Raw genomic sequence first — 21,158 nt, forward strand, 5'->3', positions numbered from 1 at the left:
AGAGCTGGAGGGGAATGGGCTTCCCTGGGATGTTGGCAAGCATGTCCAAGGCCATATGCGGTGGTTTAATACAGAAGACCATCTATGAAACATTCAGATGAGTTGTATCATCAGTAGGTTTAACTCTTCTATATAATGCAGCGTAAACAGATTTATATGTGCACACGAGCTGATATGCTGCCAAAAAGGATTTCATAAATGAATTTATAATACTATTTATATGGAAAATAGCAATCCAGACCTGGGGTTGGATGGATGAATGGATGGATGGATGGATGGATTGTTTGTATGGATGGATGGACAGATTGTTTACTTGTCACCGAGAGCTTCCAGGCAAGAGGGAAAGAGAAAGACCACAGAGAAGATTCATTGATGTGGTAAAGAAGGATTTGCAGAGGGTTTAGTGCAATGGAGGAGGACGAGAGGGACAGGTTGAGATGGAGGCAGATGATCCGCTGTGGCGACCCCTAAAAGGAGCAGCCAAAAGAAGAAGACCGCGTATATCTTGTAGCCTTTTTAAAGTTGATGTCAAATGAGGTTATCTCTAAGACTGCTAAATTAAAACAGAAACCCTGCATTTCAAACTGGAGCTTTAAAGACTTGAATGTCTAATGAACGTTCAATGATTCTGGGAGATTAAGTCAAGATATCCTGGCCTCAAGCCTGAGTCTTGATCATTTTCCTTTTAATATGTCTCTTATCCAGTGTAGGGACAGATCTAAAACCGCTTAAATACTTTAATTAATTGTGTTTGGCTTTAAAACTTGTAGACTTTTTCTTATTATACAAAAAATAGAATCGGATCAGCTGTCGTACACTTAGGCTACTGGTCAGAACTACAGATAGAATATACATCTGTCATAGACTAGGAATCCAGAGCTATATCCAGTATAAAAATACTTAGGTAGATGGAAGGCGCTGGATTGTGCTGATTAAATAGACGACAGTTTCCATAACAATCTCTTGTCTGTTATTTATTTATTTATTTTGCTGCCCATTCCAAGTTTTGATTGCAGAGTATGACTTCTACTCAACCCCTTCCTCCTTCTTTGCAGGCCTGCTCCCTAAAACAAACAGCCTTTGCTTTGGATAGAGTGAAGGACTATGCAGCAGTCTACCTGTTTTAACGCTCCTCGTGCCTGTCAGTCACCGCGGGATCCTCCAATAGTAGGGCTCGTGAGCCGTTGACTCCTCCCCAGTGTATAATTGAAGTTTCCTTAGTTTCTTCGCCGGAGCCTGCACGCAGTGTTGTCCGATCCGCGGAGGGGATTAAATGCAGAGCAGCAGGGACAATGTTTTCCAGGAGCCTGAACGTGTGTGTGACCCTGTGTTTGTGGATTACGGCGCTAACGAGCCCGGGGAGTGTGTCTGCGAGGAAGCAGGACGACTCTTTCTTCACTGCCAGTATTTATCGAGCAAGATGCGCCTCGAGATGCCTCAGTCTGCACATCACTCGCATCTCCGCGTTTTTCAAGCACTCTCAGGTACGAGCATGTGTTCACGGGAACTCCTGGCAATATGCGGGGAATCAGAAGCGAATGCGATGCCGTGCCGCTGCATGAATGGAAAGATGTGCCAGTCGATGATTTCCACACAGCCTAAGTCAAACCTGTTTATCCTGAGCCCATTGTGAGAAGGCTGGAGCAGGTCACTAATGAAGACCGTGTAGTTCATTAGTTTGGTGCTCTGTTAGGAACAATCACTGTCACCAAACAACCCTGTCACAAATTTGGAGATTGAGCTTCACATTAATTATGACAGCTTGACTTCCTTACAAAGTTGCTATATACAGAGTGTGGCCGTCTCTCTCTGTGTGTGAACGTGTGGAGTGGGAGGCTTTAAGCTATATCAAGCCTAATTAACCCATCTCAGTGTTTTGAGACAGAGACATTATGAATGCCTCTCAGTTGAGCCAGCTTCCATTCATTACTTGCTAATTACTGGAAAATGAGATACCTCTCACTCACTTGAAATGTACTTGCTGCTGTGGGTAACTTTTCTCTTACTTTGCGTTTGGAGACTTTTGACATTGGTTGTCCCACCAGCAAAGCTTGCTGTGACCCCGAGCGCGTTTGAAGCTCCTATATAAAATAGATGTATGCTTTGGATGATTTGGCATGTGGTGTCAGAAGTTGTTTTTCACCCTCCACCGGACACACTGTTCTCTCCCAGGACTCCAGAGAAAAGAGCTGGTCACTGATCCCTCTCCCCTCTGCTCCTTTTCACCAGCTATCTGTCTGCTGACGGCCTTTATATTCACTTCATTTGCATTTGCAAGGCATGTCTTTCTCAAGGTGCATTAATGAATCCCCGATTGTCAGGAAACATTCTGGGGCGAGGTAAATTTGTAATTGGGTCTAATGAATCAGCAAAGCCCATTGCTTTATTTCTTTGGTACCAATTACTTTTACACTGAAAGCACTTATTGATTTGGTGTAGTAATGCAGGTCCGTGGGACACAGACCTTCTGCAGTTAATTTAAAGGAATTATATTAAGGGATAATAAGGCTGACGGATGAAGTGTCTTTATTCCAATGAAAATCCCGCACGGATGGAAAGTAGGAGACCCAGTTTGTATTTCTTAAAGTGCAACTTGGCAAATAGTGTCAGGGATTAATTTAGAGAATATACAGTGTGTTGGAGCCCTAGGTTGCAAAGTTGGGGGGGATTAAATTAGTGACCAGCCAGGAGGCCAAATAACTGATGGAGTCTCACCTCTAATGAACAGCTAACAGTCAGTATAATTGACTGCAGAGCCTCAGAGTCTGGGGCGCTCTTCAGTGAGGGGAAGATGAGAGGAAGGCGTTTGTCTAAAGAGAGGGGCGTTTTGTGGTTGGTGATAAGCAAGGGTGCGGGAGCAAGCTTGTGGGTCTAAGAATAGATGGCAATTGTTGATAATTTGCAAGAACTGTCTTATGCACTGTTTTCTCAACAGTCCTTTCATGTGAGGATGGGGGGGTCTGGTCAGCTGCAAAAACATATGCCCTGCCAACCCCCATCCCCCACCCCCCCACACCCCCAACCTCTACCCTCCTGGCCCAGCCAATAAATGCCAGCATCACACCTCATAGGCATGCACAGGATATATACATCGAGCTACCAAGTGCTGCTCCAAGGAGGTCACCTTCCTGCTAAACGCTGGCGCCCAATTGTGCTAAATGTGATAAGCTCTAATGTAATGTTGCCACAACAGTGGGGCATGCTCAGTCAGCACAACCCACAGGTGGATCTGCTTCCTCTGCCAGATCTTATTACAGCAACGGCAGCTTGGAGCTCCACTCCAAGGATCGACACGACAGACCTCTTAATTCATCTCGGACATCCTTCAGGGGTCATTTAATACTCAGTGGGAAAACCAAGACATGCAAGTCTTTCCATTTTAATGGAAATGAAAGACCTTGGCTGCATGTCAAACGTTTGCCTCCTGTTTCTTAATATTTTACTGTGTCTTCTCAATATCTGGTAATCTATATGGGCTGCTTATTTTGGTTATGGTACAAGAGACAAATTTTCCTCTTAACACATTTTGCAGCTGGAATTTAGACTGGAATGATACTTGGAGAATTTAGATGTTATTACAGATGTTATGAACACCCACGCGTCTTTCCTTTCTTTATGTGGCTGAATCAGAATACAAATCAGAGACTTTGTTTTAATTGCCCCAGTTCTGAATTAGTGTGAAATGGAAACAAGCATAGAGTTGCTGAGTTAGGAAACCCATGGCTTGTCAGATTTATAGCATCACTAGATTTATTGATGCAATAGTATTTCCAAATAGAGATTTATCGGCATTTTACTCCACTTTTGGGGAACTTGTCACCCTAGTACAATAGACAGAGGGGAACACCCAACCATAAATATTAGCCTCGGACACTTTAAAATATTAAGAGCGAGCTGGGAGCCCCGTGCAATAATGTATTCTGAAAGCATCAGCCTTGTAGTGGATTATTTATGTGGGGACCTGTGAAGCCAAAAACAAGGTGTGTCCACGAGGTCTTGTTATTACATTCGAAGCAATAAAAATCTAACATCTTAAATTCAGTCATTCATCGCTTGTGTGCTGCATAGTAAAGTCTAAGCATCTTGCCTGAGAGGTTTGTGTTTTAAGTGAAGGCAAGAAAAAACATTGGCGAGTGGTTTTTCCATGTCCCCTTGTTTTCGCCTTTGATATTAAATAACCTGCGGTGGAATCAAACCTCAGCCAGTGCTCGTCTCATGTGTGGAGTTTTTCATTAGTGAAGACAGCGGATGAATAAGGGGTCTATGTAGCTTGGCCTCACCTCTCTCCATAAATGCTTTTAAACCATGACAGTCATGTCTGTAAATCTCAGCCCAGAGTGCTGCTACACCCTGAGCTACCTCATTTGACAAATAAGCCTCATTCCTAAATGGAGACAACTTTACACTAGTGTTGTTTTACATTTCTGAAACACCCTTTAATGTTAACACTGAACGCGCACTGAACGCATTAGCTCACTTTCAGAGCGTCTGACAAATTATTCATATAATGTGAATAATTAATGGGCAGAATGACCACAGCCCTCACACCCACTCGAGTCGAAGCCTAAATCTCAGGCTCCTATATTTTGCTGCTGCATATGTTCCCTTAAGGAGAAGTTATTTTGGTGATGCCTGACGACTCCTGAGTTGTCAAAGGACACAGAGAGAGACAGTAGTCTGTCCTTTGAAGTCCAGTCTCCAGTTGACTTGGCTAGAAAAGTACAGGGACCCGTAGACCAGCTGGATTAAATGCAATTTGAAAATGTGATAAGTGGGAACCGCAATGCTTTTAATCCAAATCAGACGCCCATAGGAGACAAAGATTTCCAGTTTCAAAAGCTGGATTGGACTACTCAAAGATCAAAAGGGCTTTGTACATGTTCCTTTCAGTTTGTCTAGACAATGCAACACGCCCTTGCCCACCTGCTTTAATTCTCAACTGACAATGCCCGTAGTGTATCTTTGTGATAAATACCCTGTTTACATGCCTCATCTAGTCACTCCGCTGTCATCAACAAAGCATGGTTCACCTCCGTGCGTTCGTGCGCCACTGTCTGCCCTCATCACACAGGAGAATATCTGGAAAGAATTCATTCACTTGAGTCCTTGACAGTCCTTAGGACTGCATAATGTTCAGACTGCAGAGGAATGTCATGGTGAGTCAGAGGGATGAAGTCCTGACCTATAATTATTCCCCCGTTGGTCCCTGAAATGGTGGGGTCAGGCCTGGACAGCTGGGGCAACATCCTGCTGAGCCTCTCTGCTACAGGGATGCTGTCACAAAGCAAAATTAGCTCCTATGTGGATCTGGCTCTGTCTCCATTGATGGATGGGTAAAGAAAGGTGTCAAAAACAGGATTGATGATTTAGGACATGGCCTTGAGTTGTGACAAACTGTATAAATTATCTGGAGGCATTGCCTGCCAGTGTAAATGTCAAAGTTTTATTGATGTGGTGACACTGATGGGGTTTGTTTGGTGGGATTGATGTTTAAAAGGGGAAAAAACACATCCTGAAAATTCCACATGGATTTTAATCAAATTATTCAGGACAAAATAAGGCATTTTTGAAAACTAAGTTGTAGTTTAGTCAACATTTTGACAAACCACGTCAAAGTCTTCAGAAAACCTGCTGGTGCACACTAAATCTGAGCCAATTAACTTCCATTTTTTTTACTTCACATGGTAACAAAATTAAACTATTCCAAGTGTCCTTAGTACTTTTTCATCCTTATCTGAATAATTTTTTTCAAGAGATTCTCTGAAGACATGACTGTCCAATCATGGATTCCTTTGAAGCCTTTTCAACCATTATCCTTGACACAAAAAGCAAAGCACCTACTGGTACTGGATGTCAAATTAAAGCCTTTAATGATAAGTTCTCTCTTAATGTCTCATGGGAAATTTCTTCTGGATTACATTGTGAGAAAATGCTTTGAACTTGACATTGAACTTAAGCAGACCTTTTGCCTGCAGACCCCTAAAGTTTGGCTTTATCTAACCGCTTCATTTCCTTCCACAGGGATGCAAAGGGAACATCCAAAACTCAAGGCCAGATTTAAGTCAATGACCAAACATTCCAGCAATGTAACTCTATAAACAGAGTCTCCACTGAGAATACTGTCATGATAATCTGTCATTGATCTTGAAGTCTAGGAAATAATCAATGGTCAGATGATTATTTATAATGTCACAGGTGATTAAGCCACCTGATGTTGCAGTTCCCGTGTGTGCTACATAACTTTGCAGTTTCTTCGAGTTGAGAAACAGAGCTGTAAGGGAGTTACGGTTACGAACCAACCAAAAACTTCAATCCAGATGAATACGTCATTTGCATCTGCTGAATGTGGAAATGTATGAAACATTGTCATGTCAGTTTATAAGGTGATGACATGTCAATGTTGCTTTGCAAGTGTGCAGAAAATAAGCTGTTGCTGATCTGTCTTTCGCCATAATCACCTGGTCATTTATGCTAAAGCTCGAGTCTTCCTCTTGGTATCCAACCAAAATAATGTTCGCAGAGAAAAACGGCATAATTCTCAGTCCTTATGGAATACAGGAAATGGCTTGAACAAGTCATTTACCTCCACTTGATAGTCCTCTGTATTCACACATCGAAGCTTTACAAAAACACGGCTCTTTTAGGACCAAATGTTTACCTTGTCGGAGTGCCGAAGGTGGCACTTCGACCGCAATTAGAGCAAATTGGCTATATCTGCGGTCTGTGCAGGAGTGCTGACATTAGTTCCTCCTTCCGTGACCTCTGAGATGTCTGTTGAGAGATCAAACAAATTCACAGAAAAGCTGGGGTCACCATGCTCTGCTGAAACTGACCAGAGGCTTGCCCTCACCTTAGTGTGGTGACCCTGCTTTCCTGCTTGGGCTGCGTGCGCTCGGCACACAAAGCTGACTCACAGTCAGCCTTTCAGATATCTGTGCCGTTAACATTATTGTTAATCAAAAAGGCCTTGGCCACCGCGGAGGTATATTGTGAGAGGGAGAGGAAAGGGTCAAAGTTGCACATTGACTTGATGAATTGGTTATTATAAATGTTCTTTCAGCAGTATGTCTGATGACTGATGATGTTTTTCCTTCTTTTCAACAGAATAATGGATCCTTGGTGTGGTGCCAGAATCACAAGCAGTGCTCCAAGGTAACACCGTTTCATTTCTTCCATGAGTGAGACGCATGCTACATACATGCCTCATTATCAAAGAATAATACAACATAAAGTGTACGAGTCACGACACGACTAGTTTTGTCATGCCTGCGGGATTCATAAGCTGTTGACATAGACTGTCATGAGATAAAAACCATAGTTGATTGCTTCTGCTTTCATTGATACTCATTTGCTCTTGTAATTGGAATACAATTAAAGAAGATCTGAAGAGATTAAAGGTGTGTCAATTTATGAAAGCAGAGCGTGATTGTTTTTTTCTTTCTGCTGTCATTTGGAGTTTCACTCGGATGCATTAAAGTATGTCTCCCGCAGGGCTTGTTTGAGTTCTGTGCCCTGTCCCAAAGAAGGTTGATACAAAGCCGGTGTTGACAGCTCCTCTGAAAAGATGGTGCTGACATATTCTATCAGACTCTCCTGGAGCTGTTGACAAGGTCCTCAGAGATGCGCTGTATAGACTGTGGACAGAGAACATGATGGGGCTAAACTAAGGAGGATGTGCTAGCGAAGGTCCAAGTAGAAATGCTTGGAAATGCTTTTGGTATCTGTCAAATGCTCTCATCTTCCGCGCACAGGCAGTGAAACCAAGATCCAGCAACGTTAGACCTCTTTGAATTAAAATAGGGCATGCACAACACGCATGTTTGCAAGAAGACAGGTTTTCCTTTCATGAAGCATCAGATGTTTCTTTTCTTCTTCCTTTTCTTTTTCCTCACTTATATGTCCGCCTTTAAAAAATATGTCAAGGTAGCTAAATTCGATAACTTTTCCCGCATGCCTTTATCAGTCTGCAGTTAGAGAGGAATGCATGCTGAGAATTTGTGTAAAACACATTATTACAATGACTGTGATTAATTGAAAACTCATTAAAATACAGAGCGGCGGCGGTTATTTGTGCTTACTTCATGTGGAGTACTTATTAATCCCAATCAGTGTCTAGTATCAACAGCCTTGCAAAGTGAAATTCCCTTTTTTGAATTTCAAATCGTTTCTCGAGCAATTTGAATTTGTCTTGGATAAAGTCGAGCTATTGCAACAGTGCTTTGTCATGTCTTCTGTACGGGTTGTTTCACTTGTCCTATTTATCAAGCACTTACAGCACATTGTTCTGCACTGCTAACACCACTAAATCTGTGCTAATTGGGGGGTAAAATATCATTGTATAATGCTCCCCCAGTTCCAAAACAGGCACGGCCTTTCTGTTTGGAGTTTGCATGGTCTCCCGAGAGCTCAAGTTTCTCCTGCCATCGAAAACATGCCAGGTTAATGCTGCTCTGACTGTCCATTCTTGCAAAAAAGTCGCACCTCCTCTTTGAATAAAGTAGTCAAATTACACTAGTTCTATTAGTGAATACAGTCTAAAGCTTGTGTGTTATCCAACTTCTTTCTAAAATGTAATGTGTGATTAAGAAAATGTCATTTATATATTTTAAAATGTTGGTGACATTTTGCTTCAGTCAAACAGGCGAAACTTCTTTGTTTTCACCATAATGCTGTGAAACTTGTTCCTCTCCTTTCCACTGCGATAGCCAACAACAGCTCTTGGCACCAGTCATCCCTCAGTAATTCAGAGTTTTATGTTTGAAAAAAAAAAAGAAAAGGGAAAAAAAAAAGAAGCTTTTGCTGGCTGCAAGTCTAAGACAGCATACTGTTTTCATAATCAACCAGCTAACATTGCTGAAACTCTGCAAATATCCAAAAAACTCTGTAATGAACTTCTTGGTCTCCCCGCTGTAACAAGCATGCCAGTTAGCACTTCTTTATCCTACTTGTAACTGTAAATACATGAGGCTGGATTTGATGTAAGCCCTTAAAAATAATGATATGTTTGTGTTGCTGTACTACAGCTGTGATGCTCTGCTACTTTCAGTTTCAAGGGCTCTCCAAATTGAATTAATTTAATTCTAGGCTTCAATTCAGCCGTTCAGGGTGCGGGCCAGGGCATGGTGCTTAAGTTTAATTTGCAGCAAGAAGTCAATATTTTGGTAGCAAACATCACCACACTTCACATCCACATCAATGGCTCGAGTGTGCTCTCAGGGCCTGTGTTTAGCGTGTCAAAACAGAGAGCTATTGTGGCCACTCTGACAATTGCACCAAATGGGCCCATGCTGTACAGTGGTTCCCCGTGAATAGCTCTACAGCCGCTGATTAGCCTCTTCACTTCATGAACAGCTCACAGTCAAACAGAGAAGACAAAGGCAACAGCTCCGGGGGGAGTGCGTTAGGGCAGAAGGCCTGTCCACCCTGGAGAACGGTTAAAGAGCCACTGAGAGCTCCCTGCCTGTGAAGGAAATGCAAGGAAGGGCTGCCTAATAGTTTAGACAAAGATGCTGTGACCCTGTCCATCTGTCTGCATTTTAGGAAATCAAAGCCTCCTGTTTCCATTTGTGATGAGAAAGTCATCCCGGTCATCTCGTATGCAGTGTCCAGAGTTGGCCCTGCTCTCAGTTTCCCCCATTGTAATGGTAATTAACCTGCTTGCCCTCTCTCCAGAGCCGAGCGAGGTGGCATTTGAAGAGCTGGGGAGTCATTATCATGCCACAACAGTGGGCCAGCAGACAAAGTCTATTCAGCAGGGGAATGCCAGGGAAGTAGACGGCAAGCAGTTGTAGGAGCTATTGTCATTTTGTTACCCTACTGTTAGAGCTCGCCTCTTGAGAAGTTTGGCTGTATTCCCTAAAAGTTTTTTTTAAAAAAACACTCCAGGGTGTTCTCTCTCTTTTTTTTTTTTCTGGTGGGGCAAAGAAAATATATTTTGTGTGCCCACAGCATGGGAGAGCATGCAGAAGAAGCCAAGAAGCTTTCCATGTTCAGAGCGTAGCTGATATTTGCAGGGTGTGCTTTCCCTGTGGGTGTGATCCAGGCTCCACATCAAATGCTAGGATAGACTTAAGGCAACTAAATGTCTGCAAGAAAGCTGTGCGCTTCATTACTCAAACTTCTATCAGGGAAGGATGAGAAGAAAGGGCATACTCTATATGCCTAGATAGGTTGGCCTGCAGTAATTCACTGCAAGGCGCCAATCAGAATAACTCCTCAGGAGGAAAGTGGGCTATTTTTCACTTTTCCCTCCATTTAGGATGATATTTAAATAGAGGAAAATGACGATCAAGCTAAAGAGGATTCCATCCTTTATCGGGGAGATGTTGACTCAGTCCTGCATTTTTCTGTGAGCCAATCATAGCCCCATATTTACTTATCAAGCATTTGCAGGGAGAAAAATCTTTAGAGAGCAACATTGTTTGGCTGCCATTCGACGCCAATGAGTCGTGCATGTCTTTCATAGATGCCTTGCCTGTACCAGGTGGCTCCTTTGAATGATCTTTCCTATCAATCACACCCTAAGCTTCAAATTCCAGAGCAAGATTAAGAAGTGTTTACTCTTTTGGATTACACGCGCCTTCGTCTTCACATGTTGGAAGCTTTGGAGCGGTTTTCCTGAATAACAATCGCTGGAATGCGACTATGTCACATTCAAAAGTGTCTTTCAAAGCCACTATCAACCACAACCCCCCCTCCTACCAACCCACACATTTTCTCACGCCAAAATAAAACGGTCACACTTCCTCATCACTTGTTCTTTTTTGTTTGTTTTTTTTTCCAGAGTGAAATGAACCTATAAAATAAATCCAAAAGTCTCACCTTATTATTATTTCCTGGTTCCAGTTCATCTTAATTGAAGCACTTATAAATGCATATTCATCAGAAAAGGGTCACTTTCACTTGAAGCTTTCCTTGGTGGTTAGGACATTTTGAGGTGCGCTGAAATGATGTGATAAAATGGGTAAGGGTTAGCAGTTTTACAGCTGGGCATGGCTGGGATTGTTAGGTGCTTAGACAGACTTCAAAGCACCTTTTGGTCATGTTGAGGCCAGACATTCATCGCACTTCCCCGTGTTAGTCACATTACCAGCACCGACACCTCAAAGCAAGCCAGGCTAGAAATCAATCTGTCAAGTAGACTGTGTCTGGATTGCCCGCCAGCGTACGTGTAAGCAGAGTGTAATTTTTTTTTTTTCCGAAACAGCCCTAGCCAGTCTGACTTAATTTACTTTCCCCATTTCACGTAGTCATATATGTGACCCGAGTGTTCAATTTTGAGAGATCATGTAAAAAGACAGCCATGTAGTTTCTTTTTTTCCCCCCTTGTATTTTATGTAGTTTGAGGCAGTGTGAGTGTCTGTGTGTGGGTGGCAGAGGAGTGTGAAGCAAGGCTGGTCAGTCCCAGCAGGAAGGACCTGATCTGGACATGGTTGTTAAGTTTCATTGGTTAACGGGGGGGGTCGCTTCATTGGCTGCTATCTGTGGAGCTCATTATTCACATGGTGGGTGGCAGGGAATGAAAACCCCCACAGAAAAAAAAAAAAAAACCCAACACCAAAGACGTGGCCACAGGAGAGGAGGCAAAGAGGCTGCGAGACTTGCAGTTGAGACTTTTTCAGCAGTGAAAGCTCAATCCAGAGCTCCTCTTTGCAATCCTGTCTGCTCAGTATCTGAGTGATGAGTGCACCAGGAAATCCTTCAGGAAAAGAAATATGCTCGCTATCTTATACCTGTCTGTTTTTATTGATCCCGCAGAGCATAAGGGGCCTTTTGATTTTTTTCTTAAAGATAATCAAAGTTTCACAGATCAGCCTGATTTCCCATGTTCTCCCTGTCAGAAAGGATTTAATTCTCTTGAAGGATTAATGTAATCAAAGCTGCAGTGAAATCCTCTTTTAGCAATAATGACCAGTCACACTGAGACAATCTGCCGTCATCCAAGTGTTTATTCTCAATCTGAGGACGTATCGGCTGAACATCACAGATTACAGCACACTTATCACATTAACTTTGCCATCATTTCCTTTCCTAAGATCACGTGTTAAGAGGTGCTGTAGCAAGAATTAATTCGGTGGCTTTATTCGCAGTTGTTGTTTGTATTTTCGTTTCCAGACCGAGCGTGCCAACAGTCGCCTTGGTGAAAGAAAGATTAGAATTTAAGAATCTTTAAGCTGATGTACTTAGTAGATGGGGGCTTATCAATTTATTCCAGCTGCACTCAAAGCTGCTACATCCCGCAGATAAACCCCACACCGAGTGCTGTGTGTGATAGTTTCAGAACGATTAAAAAGCAGGGCCTCGATGACCGACGTATCTCTTAACCTTCTGACTTGGAGATGACTACTTCAGCAAAGTAGATTATACTTTAGCTTTTCCAGTCTGAACTTGTATCAGAGATGAAGAGAAAGTCTATTTTTTTTTTGTCTTTTGTTTGCTCTCCACAGCTGTATACTTTATCTTACGTACTCAACATGCCCAGGTTTGCCCTCTGTTTGTGAAGTCTTTGCACTGCTTTTTGAATTACATATAAAAGAAAATTCAGTCATCACATCAAGCAAGGAGAATGCATTATATCACTACTTTTTTTTTTGTCTGCATGTTATTTCTCAATCTGGATGTGTTGCAATTCAAAGATGCCGATAACGCTGAGGGGCTGTTTAGTGAACACTAGAGAGGGCAAGTAGGATTAGTGAATTTAAAGTGTGTCTGAAACTCAAATAAACAACTGGAGATAGTGGTGGAATGTGACTGGAGCATGGGATTAAGACGGCTTTCCTCCCCTCTATGGCATGTTGTGTTTTACATGTTGTTGGCCTACATTGGGACAGAATCTCCAGGTTTGGTCTCATTTGATTTGAGATGCAGCAGGAAGGGATTAAGACGGCTTGAGTGGTCATTTTATGGAACAAGCCAGCAGGGCTAATGCCTTTTGACTTGTTTACCATGTCCTCCGCCTACAATGGCAGAAATTCATTTTTCATCCCATGCATGGTAAGCAGGAGTTCACTGCTGTCGCCATAAATCAACCGTGTGAACAGTCTGAATAAATGGCTTTGCCGATGAGGAAGTGTTTTTATCGTGCGATCCTGCTTTCAACTCTGCTTCTATACGTCTGTCATCAACACATTATGCGTGATTGTTTGGGGGTAAATACAGTATATCATGCGTTGGGTAGATCTGACATGCTTTTCAGAAAACCGTTGAAGGGGTTTGGCTTTCCCATGCCATGTCACAGCAAAAGCTCATGGCGGCCTCTTTATCACCAATCTGACCCCACATGATGGATACATCCTGTTGAGTCTAATTGTCATGAAATGTAAACTGAGCTCAGAAGTAGGTGATAACTGAGGGTCTGGTTACAGCCACTGTAATTTTGACTCCTGTCACTGCAGAACATAACGTGAGACGGCCATGGACCTGTAAGAAAAGGAGCCCTTTAAAGGGCAGTGGGGCATTGGTGTGTTTGTGTGTCTGGGTGAAACTTCAGAGTCATTAAGTATTAAGTGAACTCCTATTGCATTCCACAGTAGACAAAGCACAATTCTGGCAAAGCTGTGCGGGCTTTTTTTGCTCATAAATAAGGCAGGCACCTCTGATTGTGGGGTAAATGTATAATTCATGCATTGCCCCCCCCCTTCCCAACTCCTCCTCTTTTCCTTCTCACTTTCTGCCAAGCTATTGCTATTCAGCTCTTTGTTGTCTGCGCCCTCAACTGCATTTAAATTAATAATTAAAGTGATCCTCAAAGAATGTCTGTGACACCACCTGCTAGCTCACTCAACGTTTCTGAGCCTGGTTTGACAAACAAAATAGAAGGTCTCGAATCGCATAAATTCAGTTTCACCCCACTGGACCTGGAAAACAACATTGTTTTAGTTGGTTGTATTGAAGAGGGAATTATGACACTTTAAATGCTCGCAGCATATGTCTCGCACAGGGCTGTAAAACACACGGACATTTGGAAAATATGTCATTATTTGTTTAAGAGAAATTTGAAGAAGCCTTTGCAAATCCTAGTCTCAATCACTTAATAGAGTTGTCACATCGTATACTTGTGACTGATGGTTTGTTGTGATAGTGGAAAATACCACATTTCCATGTGGTATGGATGCGCCTGAAGATAGATGGAGGAGAGCAGGCAGCTACCAGTTTGCTGCAATCATAGATTACCTGGTTCAGAACAAATGAAGTGCAGAAGCACTAAACATGCCATCATTTTTGTCTTTCCTCACTAAAGTAATTCTCCACTGACACTGCTAGCCCTGTGGGTTTCCTGTTAGTTTGCAGAGGTTTATGTAATCGCAGAACAAAACACCTCACAGTAACTGCTACAGCATAGTTTTCTTTCTTTCTTTCTTTCTTTCCTTCCCCCAAAAATAACAGGCCAAAACTTCATATGAATAAAAAGATGCACTTCCATCCCAGCAAATAGCTTTTCTGTTGCCTCTGAAACAATAAAAACAACATAAATCTTACAGCCCTAAATAGAATTAGTGGCATTTACGTAAGCAGGCTCCTGCTTATTGGGGAAAAAAAAGAAAATTGTGAGGCTGTATAGAGTTGCAATCTCACATCTCAAGTCAGCACACTGAATCTTTTTGATCTACACGATCCACCCACTGTCTGCGCAGCACACACCTGTGCTAATTTACGGCGGTGCAGAAATTAAATACACGATATCTCATGGACTATAAGGTCACGTTAGGTTGAGGAAATGGCGTGTCTAGACTTCATAACAGCTCAGGACGAGGATATCTTCTTCCTGATTTACTCGCTGTATTCTCGCAGTCACTTTGAAACATAATGGCACGTCAGAGATATATTGGAAGGCTTTACTAGTGTATTATTTTACAGTCCATCAGATCACAGCTCGCACACTTGATGAAATATGTTTTAACCTAGTTAACGTGTAATGTGAATCTCGCTGTTGCTCTCTCTCTGTCTCGCTTACTGTTATTTTTACATTTTTATTTTTATAGATTTTGGATTAGAATGAAGCAGTTTAAAGGAGATGTTAGAGAAAACAGGGAAACCCTTAAGAGTAATGGTTGGTATTATGGCTTCACTGTGAGAAATAGTGATGCGCAGACAGAGTATGCCAAGTCATGCTTGCTGTCGTGTAGAGAAATTTGAAAATATTTATATTTTAAGATTATTCTTTTTGGAAAGAGGTTTTGAGGTTTGTTAGCTTCAGCAGCCCACATGTGAACATTTTGAAGCACTACTTTGTAATTTTGAGGAAATTAAAAATCTTTTTGGTTTAGAAGGTTTGAACTAGAACACCAAATACATTCACCATAATACAGTTAACTACGCAGAAATATTATAACACCACAAACACAGTCTAGTTCAGTAACTTACGTTTAAGGTCAAACTCCAGTTGCTAAAGTTAAATGTGCATTCCCCGACTGGTTGGCGAGTGCTGGAGGTTTCTGGCTGACACTACATGAAATCAGTTGCCAAGAGCTTGCTGCACCAAAAACCTCCTATTTATCACCTGTAGTTTGCATGGAAAATGCCAACTTGTCTGCAAATACTGGCCAACTACTTGGCCAATATACTGTGTGTATCTCCTAATGTGGTGACACAAACTGTAAATGGAGGATCTTTTCCTGCAAATTGCATGTTTAAAAGGCAAGATTCTGTGTCCAGGTTGTGTCGAATTTTAAGGTTTCACTACTGCTCAGCAAGTAGTTTGCAAGTCTTTGCAGTCATGTTGTCATCTTTCATGCAAACTGCAAGTAGGCGTTGCAATCTGTCCCTCACCAAAGCAACTCCAAGGAGCTTTTCAGTGCAGCACCACACACCTCTTTACACCTAGTCAGTGCCAACAACCTCTGGCAACCAGTTGCCAACCAGTCTGGGAATACACATTTTACCCTAGTGAGTGCTAGTTTCAGGTTGGTTGCTGATCAGTCTCTAGGCCTGTGTGACTGGGACCTTAGCTCAGGTGAAGCCTAGCAGAGAGCTAGTGGTCACTCTGTCAGTCAGAGTGGCCACTTCCTTAAATGTGAGCCTTAGAAATATATTTAAATGGGTGAAAAAAATCCCATAGTTATGTAGGGGGAAATCTGCAACAGAGACTATTTTGTTGTTATTATTGTTGTACCAGGCTCTAAAGCTTTTTATTTCTCCTTTAAAGTTGATCATGTTAAAATGGGAGTCGGTGAGGATTGACTCACTTTTGAAGCCAGCTTCAAGTGGCCGTTTGAAGAACTGCAGGCTTCAGCACTTTTGTACTGTCTGTATTTTTTAGCCCCGGAGGCTGCCACTCAGCTTCGCTCTTCCTCCAACTTGATTAAAATAGTTTTTCTAGATCTAGAGAAGAATTTTCAGCCTTATACCAAGATTGCATAAAAAGTAAAATGTGATCCAAGCTGCATAATGTCACCTGAGGCCTGCTCTTTTTGTCTCTTGATTGACATTTGTTTAATGACTTTTTTTTCGTATCGGTGCAGTTGCCTTAGAGCTGACACAAAAAGTGTCAGTTACACTGTGCTTGGTTACAAGCACGGCTTGGAAAACACACAAAGATGAACACAGACAAAAGCTGGAGACAAGTGAAAGTTCAGTGGCCATGTTTGCATAAGATATCTCACATAATTAAAAAAAAAGCTAATTCTTTGTCTACACTGCAGTGCGAGTCTCATGTTTTCTCATCTTTCTACTTTGGAGAGATTTTTGGAAAACATCGATGTGAACATTGTGGCTTAGTTCAGTTAGACGTCCAAAAATGAGTTTTAGAATTTATCAGGTCTTACTTGGCCCTTAGAGTGAGAGGGAGAGAATGAAAAGCCGAGATAGAGAATTGAGAGGAGATATAACAATTTAGGAGAATCTGAGCAAGTTTGGGGGGGTGACAGCCAAATAAAAGTGAAATAAAGTGAGTGAAGAGATGGAGTACGTGCCTGTTTCGCTAGAGGAGAGAGCAAACCCAGCAACTTACTCCTGGATGGGTCGATAGATATGAGCAGGGAGCTGCTGGAATAATTGAGTACAGTCATTGGGAGTGTGAAAAGCACTAGGGCAGCAAAAAATGGCCATAACTCAATGAGATTGGAGGTGAGATTTACAATGTGTGTGTGATCAACAACAAAGATTCCACCATATCTGAGTCAACCAGAGCAGGTAAAAAAAAGCTGTGGCTTCATCCCAAGAAGCAGCAAAGGCACCTTGTAAATATTTGTTGGCAGCACTCAAGCTATGACACTCACCATCAGTGCTTGGATCAATACCTTCATCTCCCAGATGTCATCTCTAAGCTTTTGGGATAGCGGTGGAAAAAAAATCTACAGGAGCCCGTGTTATAGCAGGTTGAGTGGAGGGAAAGCACAGGTACCCACATAAATTTGTGTCTGCTGAATTTTCATTTACAAAATGACAGAATTGGTCATAGCTGTCTCACACAGCTCCACGTGACTGTACAAATATGTTCGGGCAATATGGGAAAATGTCATCCGCATCAGTTTGAATTATGGCCCCTGTTTTGTGTACACTGTGTATTGTTAAGCCTGGGGCTACCTTGACTGGTAGCAGTTCATGCTTCATTAACTAAAACAATACACTTGTGTGACATTTTCTGTATGCACTTTTCATAGTTTGTGTTATTCCAGTCACTCACTTGGGGCAGTAAGCATTTTACAATGGGTGGAGATAACCATACGATGACTAAGAAAGGCAGTTCCATGCACGGCAGACCCCCCTCCCTCGCTCTATCTCCCTTCCCTTCTCAGTCCCTGTGTCGCCCCCCTCCCAGCCTAGTCTCAGGCATGAAAAAGTGAAGATGGGCTGTGGCATTGGCTGCCATTCAGCCTGACTCTCTCATCGGCCCCACAGAATGCCTTTCAGGGTCCCCCAGAGTAACAACTGCTGCGTTTTATTACAGCGTGAAATGGGGAGTGAAAGAGCGCTCTGGATGTTCCTACTTAACCATGCAGAATGTGTCACCATTGGGCAGGAAGATAAGAGGACAAAGGGGAAATCAGCCGCCCAAATGCTTTTGTTAAGGCTAACAGCTCAAGTCCATAGACACAACCCCATGCTCTTGTTTACATCTCTGAGAAAAGGAAAGCATTTGTGTTTTTTGGGGGGTGAAATTTGTCCTGAAATATGTTAACATTCCATAGAATAATTACATGCATTCCTTGTGATACTAAAACAGATGGTAGCTCCGATGCCAGCCTGAGAAATTTGCTTGAGGGAGCCCCGATGCTGGCACCCAGAACCAGCACATACACTACGTCCAGGTCAATTATGTTCTCCACTCTAGTTCAGTGGTGTAGTTTTTCCAGATTATGTTTCGGAAGTTAAACATTAGCTGCTGGTGGTGCAAGAAATGTAAATGTTTGAGTACTTCAAATCTCCAGAGGATCCGCTGATACTCACTGTAAGACATACTGTGGTGCTGTTCATATAGGAAGTTTTACACAAGTTGTAGATATAGATAGACTTTCCCTACAAACCACAAACCGCTGTGATGGCACCCACTCATTTATGATGTCCTCGATTTTAATATTTGCTTGGCACCACTTTGGTGTTTGGAGTCATAAGCGGCTATTTCTACATCACTTAGCATTAATAAACTGTACAAGTGCATCTCAAAGACACAGATACCATCTAATGAGGGAAAATATGTTTTGGATGAAAACCCCCCACTAATGTGACCTAGTGTTTTGAAGCATTACACATGGACGTAGCTTCCAGGATAGAAAAATAAAACCATAAAGCATTCTATCAAAAGGCCACCAGATGGTGATAGCAATGGTTGCATAAAGACTCTCAATTCTATAGAAGTCTATGGAAATATGGCTTTCTGCCTTTACTTCTGTAAGTGCTTTCCTGCTAAATTTATCGGCTTAGTTACTCATTTTTGGGTCATAATGAATAGAAAATGTAATTTATTTTGTAAGTTTTGGTCATATTATGTTTCAAAATGAAGGAAATGTTTGAATCACAAGTCACTGGCCAATGAGTGTGCAGTTTGCACGGTTTTAGTTTTGTAAAAAAGAAAAACAATAACAACATCCTAGTGACATCATGGATTAGCTAATGTAGCTAATGTGATATCACAATAGCTAATATAGCATTATTAGGTGCAAAGTGCCTTTGCACCTAATAATGCATACCTTTCAGGACCCCATACAGTTTTCACACAGGGGGAAGTAAGACCGCATCATTTTTTTGTATCAGGCGATGAACACGTTTATTGCTGCATCCAAGTTTGCATTTCTAACCTGGAAGCTGCAACTGATTGCTTTGACATTTCCATGTGTTAGTTGAGTTGGGATTTTTGTGTTTGCTGTATTTAACATTTAGTTTAAGAATTCCCATTGACTAAAGGTCAGCAAAACAACATTTTTAAAAATCAATGCATTTAAAAATGAAGCTACATTCATTTTTCTTCACAAAAGGTCACTATAGCAAGTAGCTCTAGAGGTTTGATTTGGCAGACTTTTACACTGGACACCCTTTCTGAAGCAACCCCAAAAGCAATTGTGTCTCCTTCTGGGATTTTAACTGGGGCTCTGGTGCTTGTTAGTCGAATGTAGAAAAACCGAAGAACTGTTTCAATAAGGTGAGTGTGTGTGTACCAGCCTGGGATGGGGTGGAGGTGGCACACCCTTAAGAAATTGCACAAGAGTTTATAGAAAATAAGTCTTGGCCCATCCAAAGGATTAGTCTGGCAGCATCAGTAACATGGTTTAGATTGAGCACCAAACTGTGTAAATAGGAATCAGGTCTTTGATTGATGAGCGCACCTTTGTAATTATATCCAGGCGTCCTATTTGCTTTGGCAAGACATCTGTCGTCGGTCCTCATCTTCCCTCCTTAAATGTCAGGTTGGGAGGTGTGGCTGTGGAGAAATACTGACAGACTGTCAGTTTTCAGCACACCTGCAGGGAGCTCTGCCTCAACACAGATGCTTATCTTTGTGTCGTTTATGATGCAGCCACAAGTACAGCAAAAACAAGTTCCCGATAGAACTGTGCAGCTTTTTGTTAGTTAAGAACTTTTGCCCCGAAGAGTTACATTTCAAAAAAAAAAGAGAGAAAAAAGACTGCGAGGGTGAGACAACACTAAACCCACAGCCAGCATTCTGATCTGTGTTGCAATATCCATGGTACGCAATGTGCTGTGTTAATTCATGCTGCTTGGCACACAGGCCTGAGCATCTTGGGGTAACGATGATTCTATTTTCACTCGTGCAGTTGTGATTGTGGTGAACCAGAGAGGGTTTCATCCTCAAGAAAAGTCAATGGAATGCATTCAGGCCATGCACACAAGATCGTTCAATGAGTAAAATGAGCTTGATCCCCAGGCTTATGTGTGTATGTTCAGTGATTTGTAGAAGGGATTTGGGGGCTTTAACATATGCGTCTACTGGCAGAATGTCCTTTAGACACCGGTGAAGCACACAGTTATTGCCTCAACACCTCATTGGTGCAGCGTGGGGCTCGTATATGAGCCTGAGATGCTGAGGTTTGCTGCTGCTGCGCCACAGCCTCTGCTCCCGCAGGACACAATTGAGAACAGAATTAATGATATAAGGTCACCATATTATGAATAGCAGATGATTTTAAAACGGCATAGAATGAGGCATGACTTGGACAGCGCAGCTAAGCTCGTATGTCATCTTAAGTCTCCGAGGTGTTACAGCGGTTTCACCTGATCAGCTCTGTAGAAACCACATTAGTTTCTCTTGGAGCTCTCCGCTGTCATAACCCAACAGGGTGTCCAATTTTTTCCTCTTGGCACTTTATATTTTATATTGCTGGAGTGATATCTATATTGCTATGAAGTAATTAAGAAAATACCTTCCCTCCCAGCCTTCTCCTCCCTTGGGAAATGGCCTGTTTAGCACTCAACACACTGTCCACACAGAGGTTGTCAGCTGCTTGAGACAGGGTTGGGTAAAGGAGAGACCCGGCAGAGAAGCAGAGTGCTGGCAGACGTGTGCACGGTCCTGATTGCAGCTTGCTCCTCCAGAAGCAAGGTTTATGTTTCATCATGTGCCCGTCCACCACACTCCATAAAAAGCAAATAAACTGTTCTCTGGCAATGGCATAATAATGACAGAGCCGGCTAATGAGTGAATTAAAGAGTAATAACTAAAACTCTGGCTCCAAGCCTGAGATGAAAAAATTCTTACCTCAGCT

General features: G+C 42.3%; 1 protein-coding gene across 1 annotated transcript in view; it reads left to right on the forward strand.

Annotated features, from left to right (window-relative positions):
- The first annotated feature begins 1,201 nt into the window (after nt 1–1,201).
- Nucleotides 1,202–21,158, forward strand: part of anos1 (anosmin 1) — a 41,092-nt gene continuing 21,135 nt past the window's right edge. Inside the window, exons 1-2 of the mRNA XM_003455461.5 lie at nt 1,202–1,484; nt 7,105–7,152. Coding sequence (XP_003455509.1) covers nt 1,293–1,484; nt 7,105–7,152 — 240 coding nt within the window. The 5' untranslated portion in view covers nt 1,202–1,292. The remainder of the gene's footprint in view (nt 1,485–7,104; nt 7,153–21,158) is intronic.

The sequence above is a fragment of the Oreochromis niloticus genome, linkage group LG16, assembly GCF_001858045.2.
Source record: "Oreochromis niloticus isolate F11D_XX linkage group LG16, O_niloticus_UMD_NMBU, whole genome shotgun sequence".
Taxonomy (NCBI): domain Eukaryota; kingdom Metazoa; phylum Chordata; class Actinopteri; order Cichliformes; family Cichlidae; genus Oreochromis; species Oreochromis niloticus.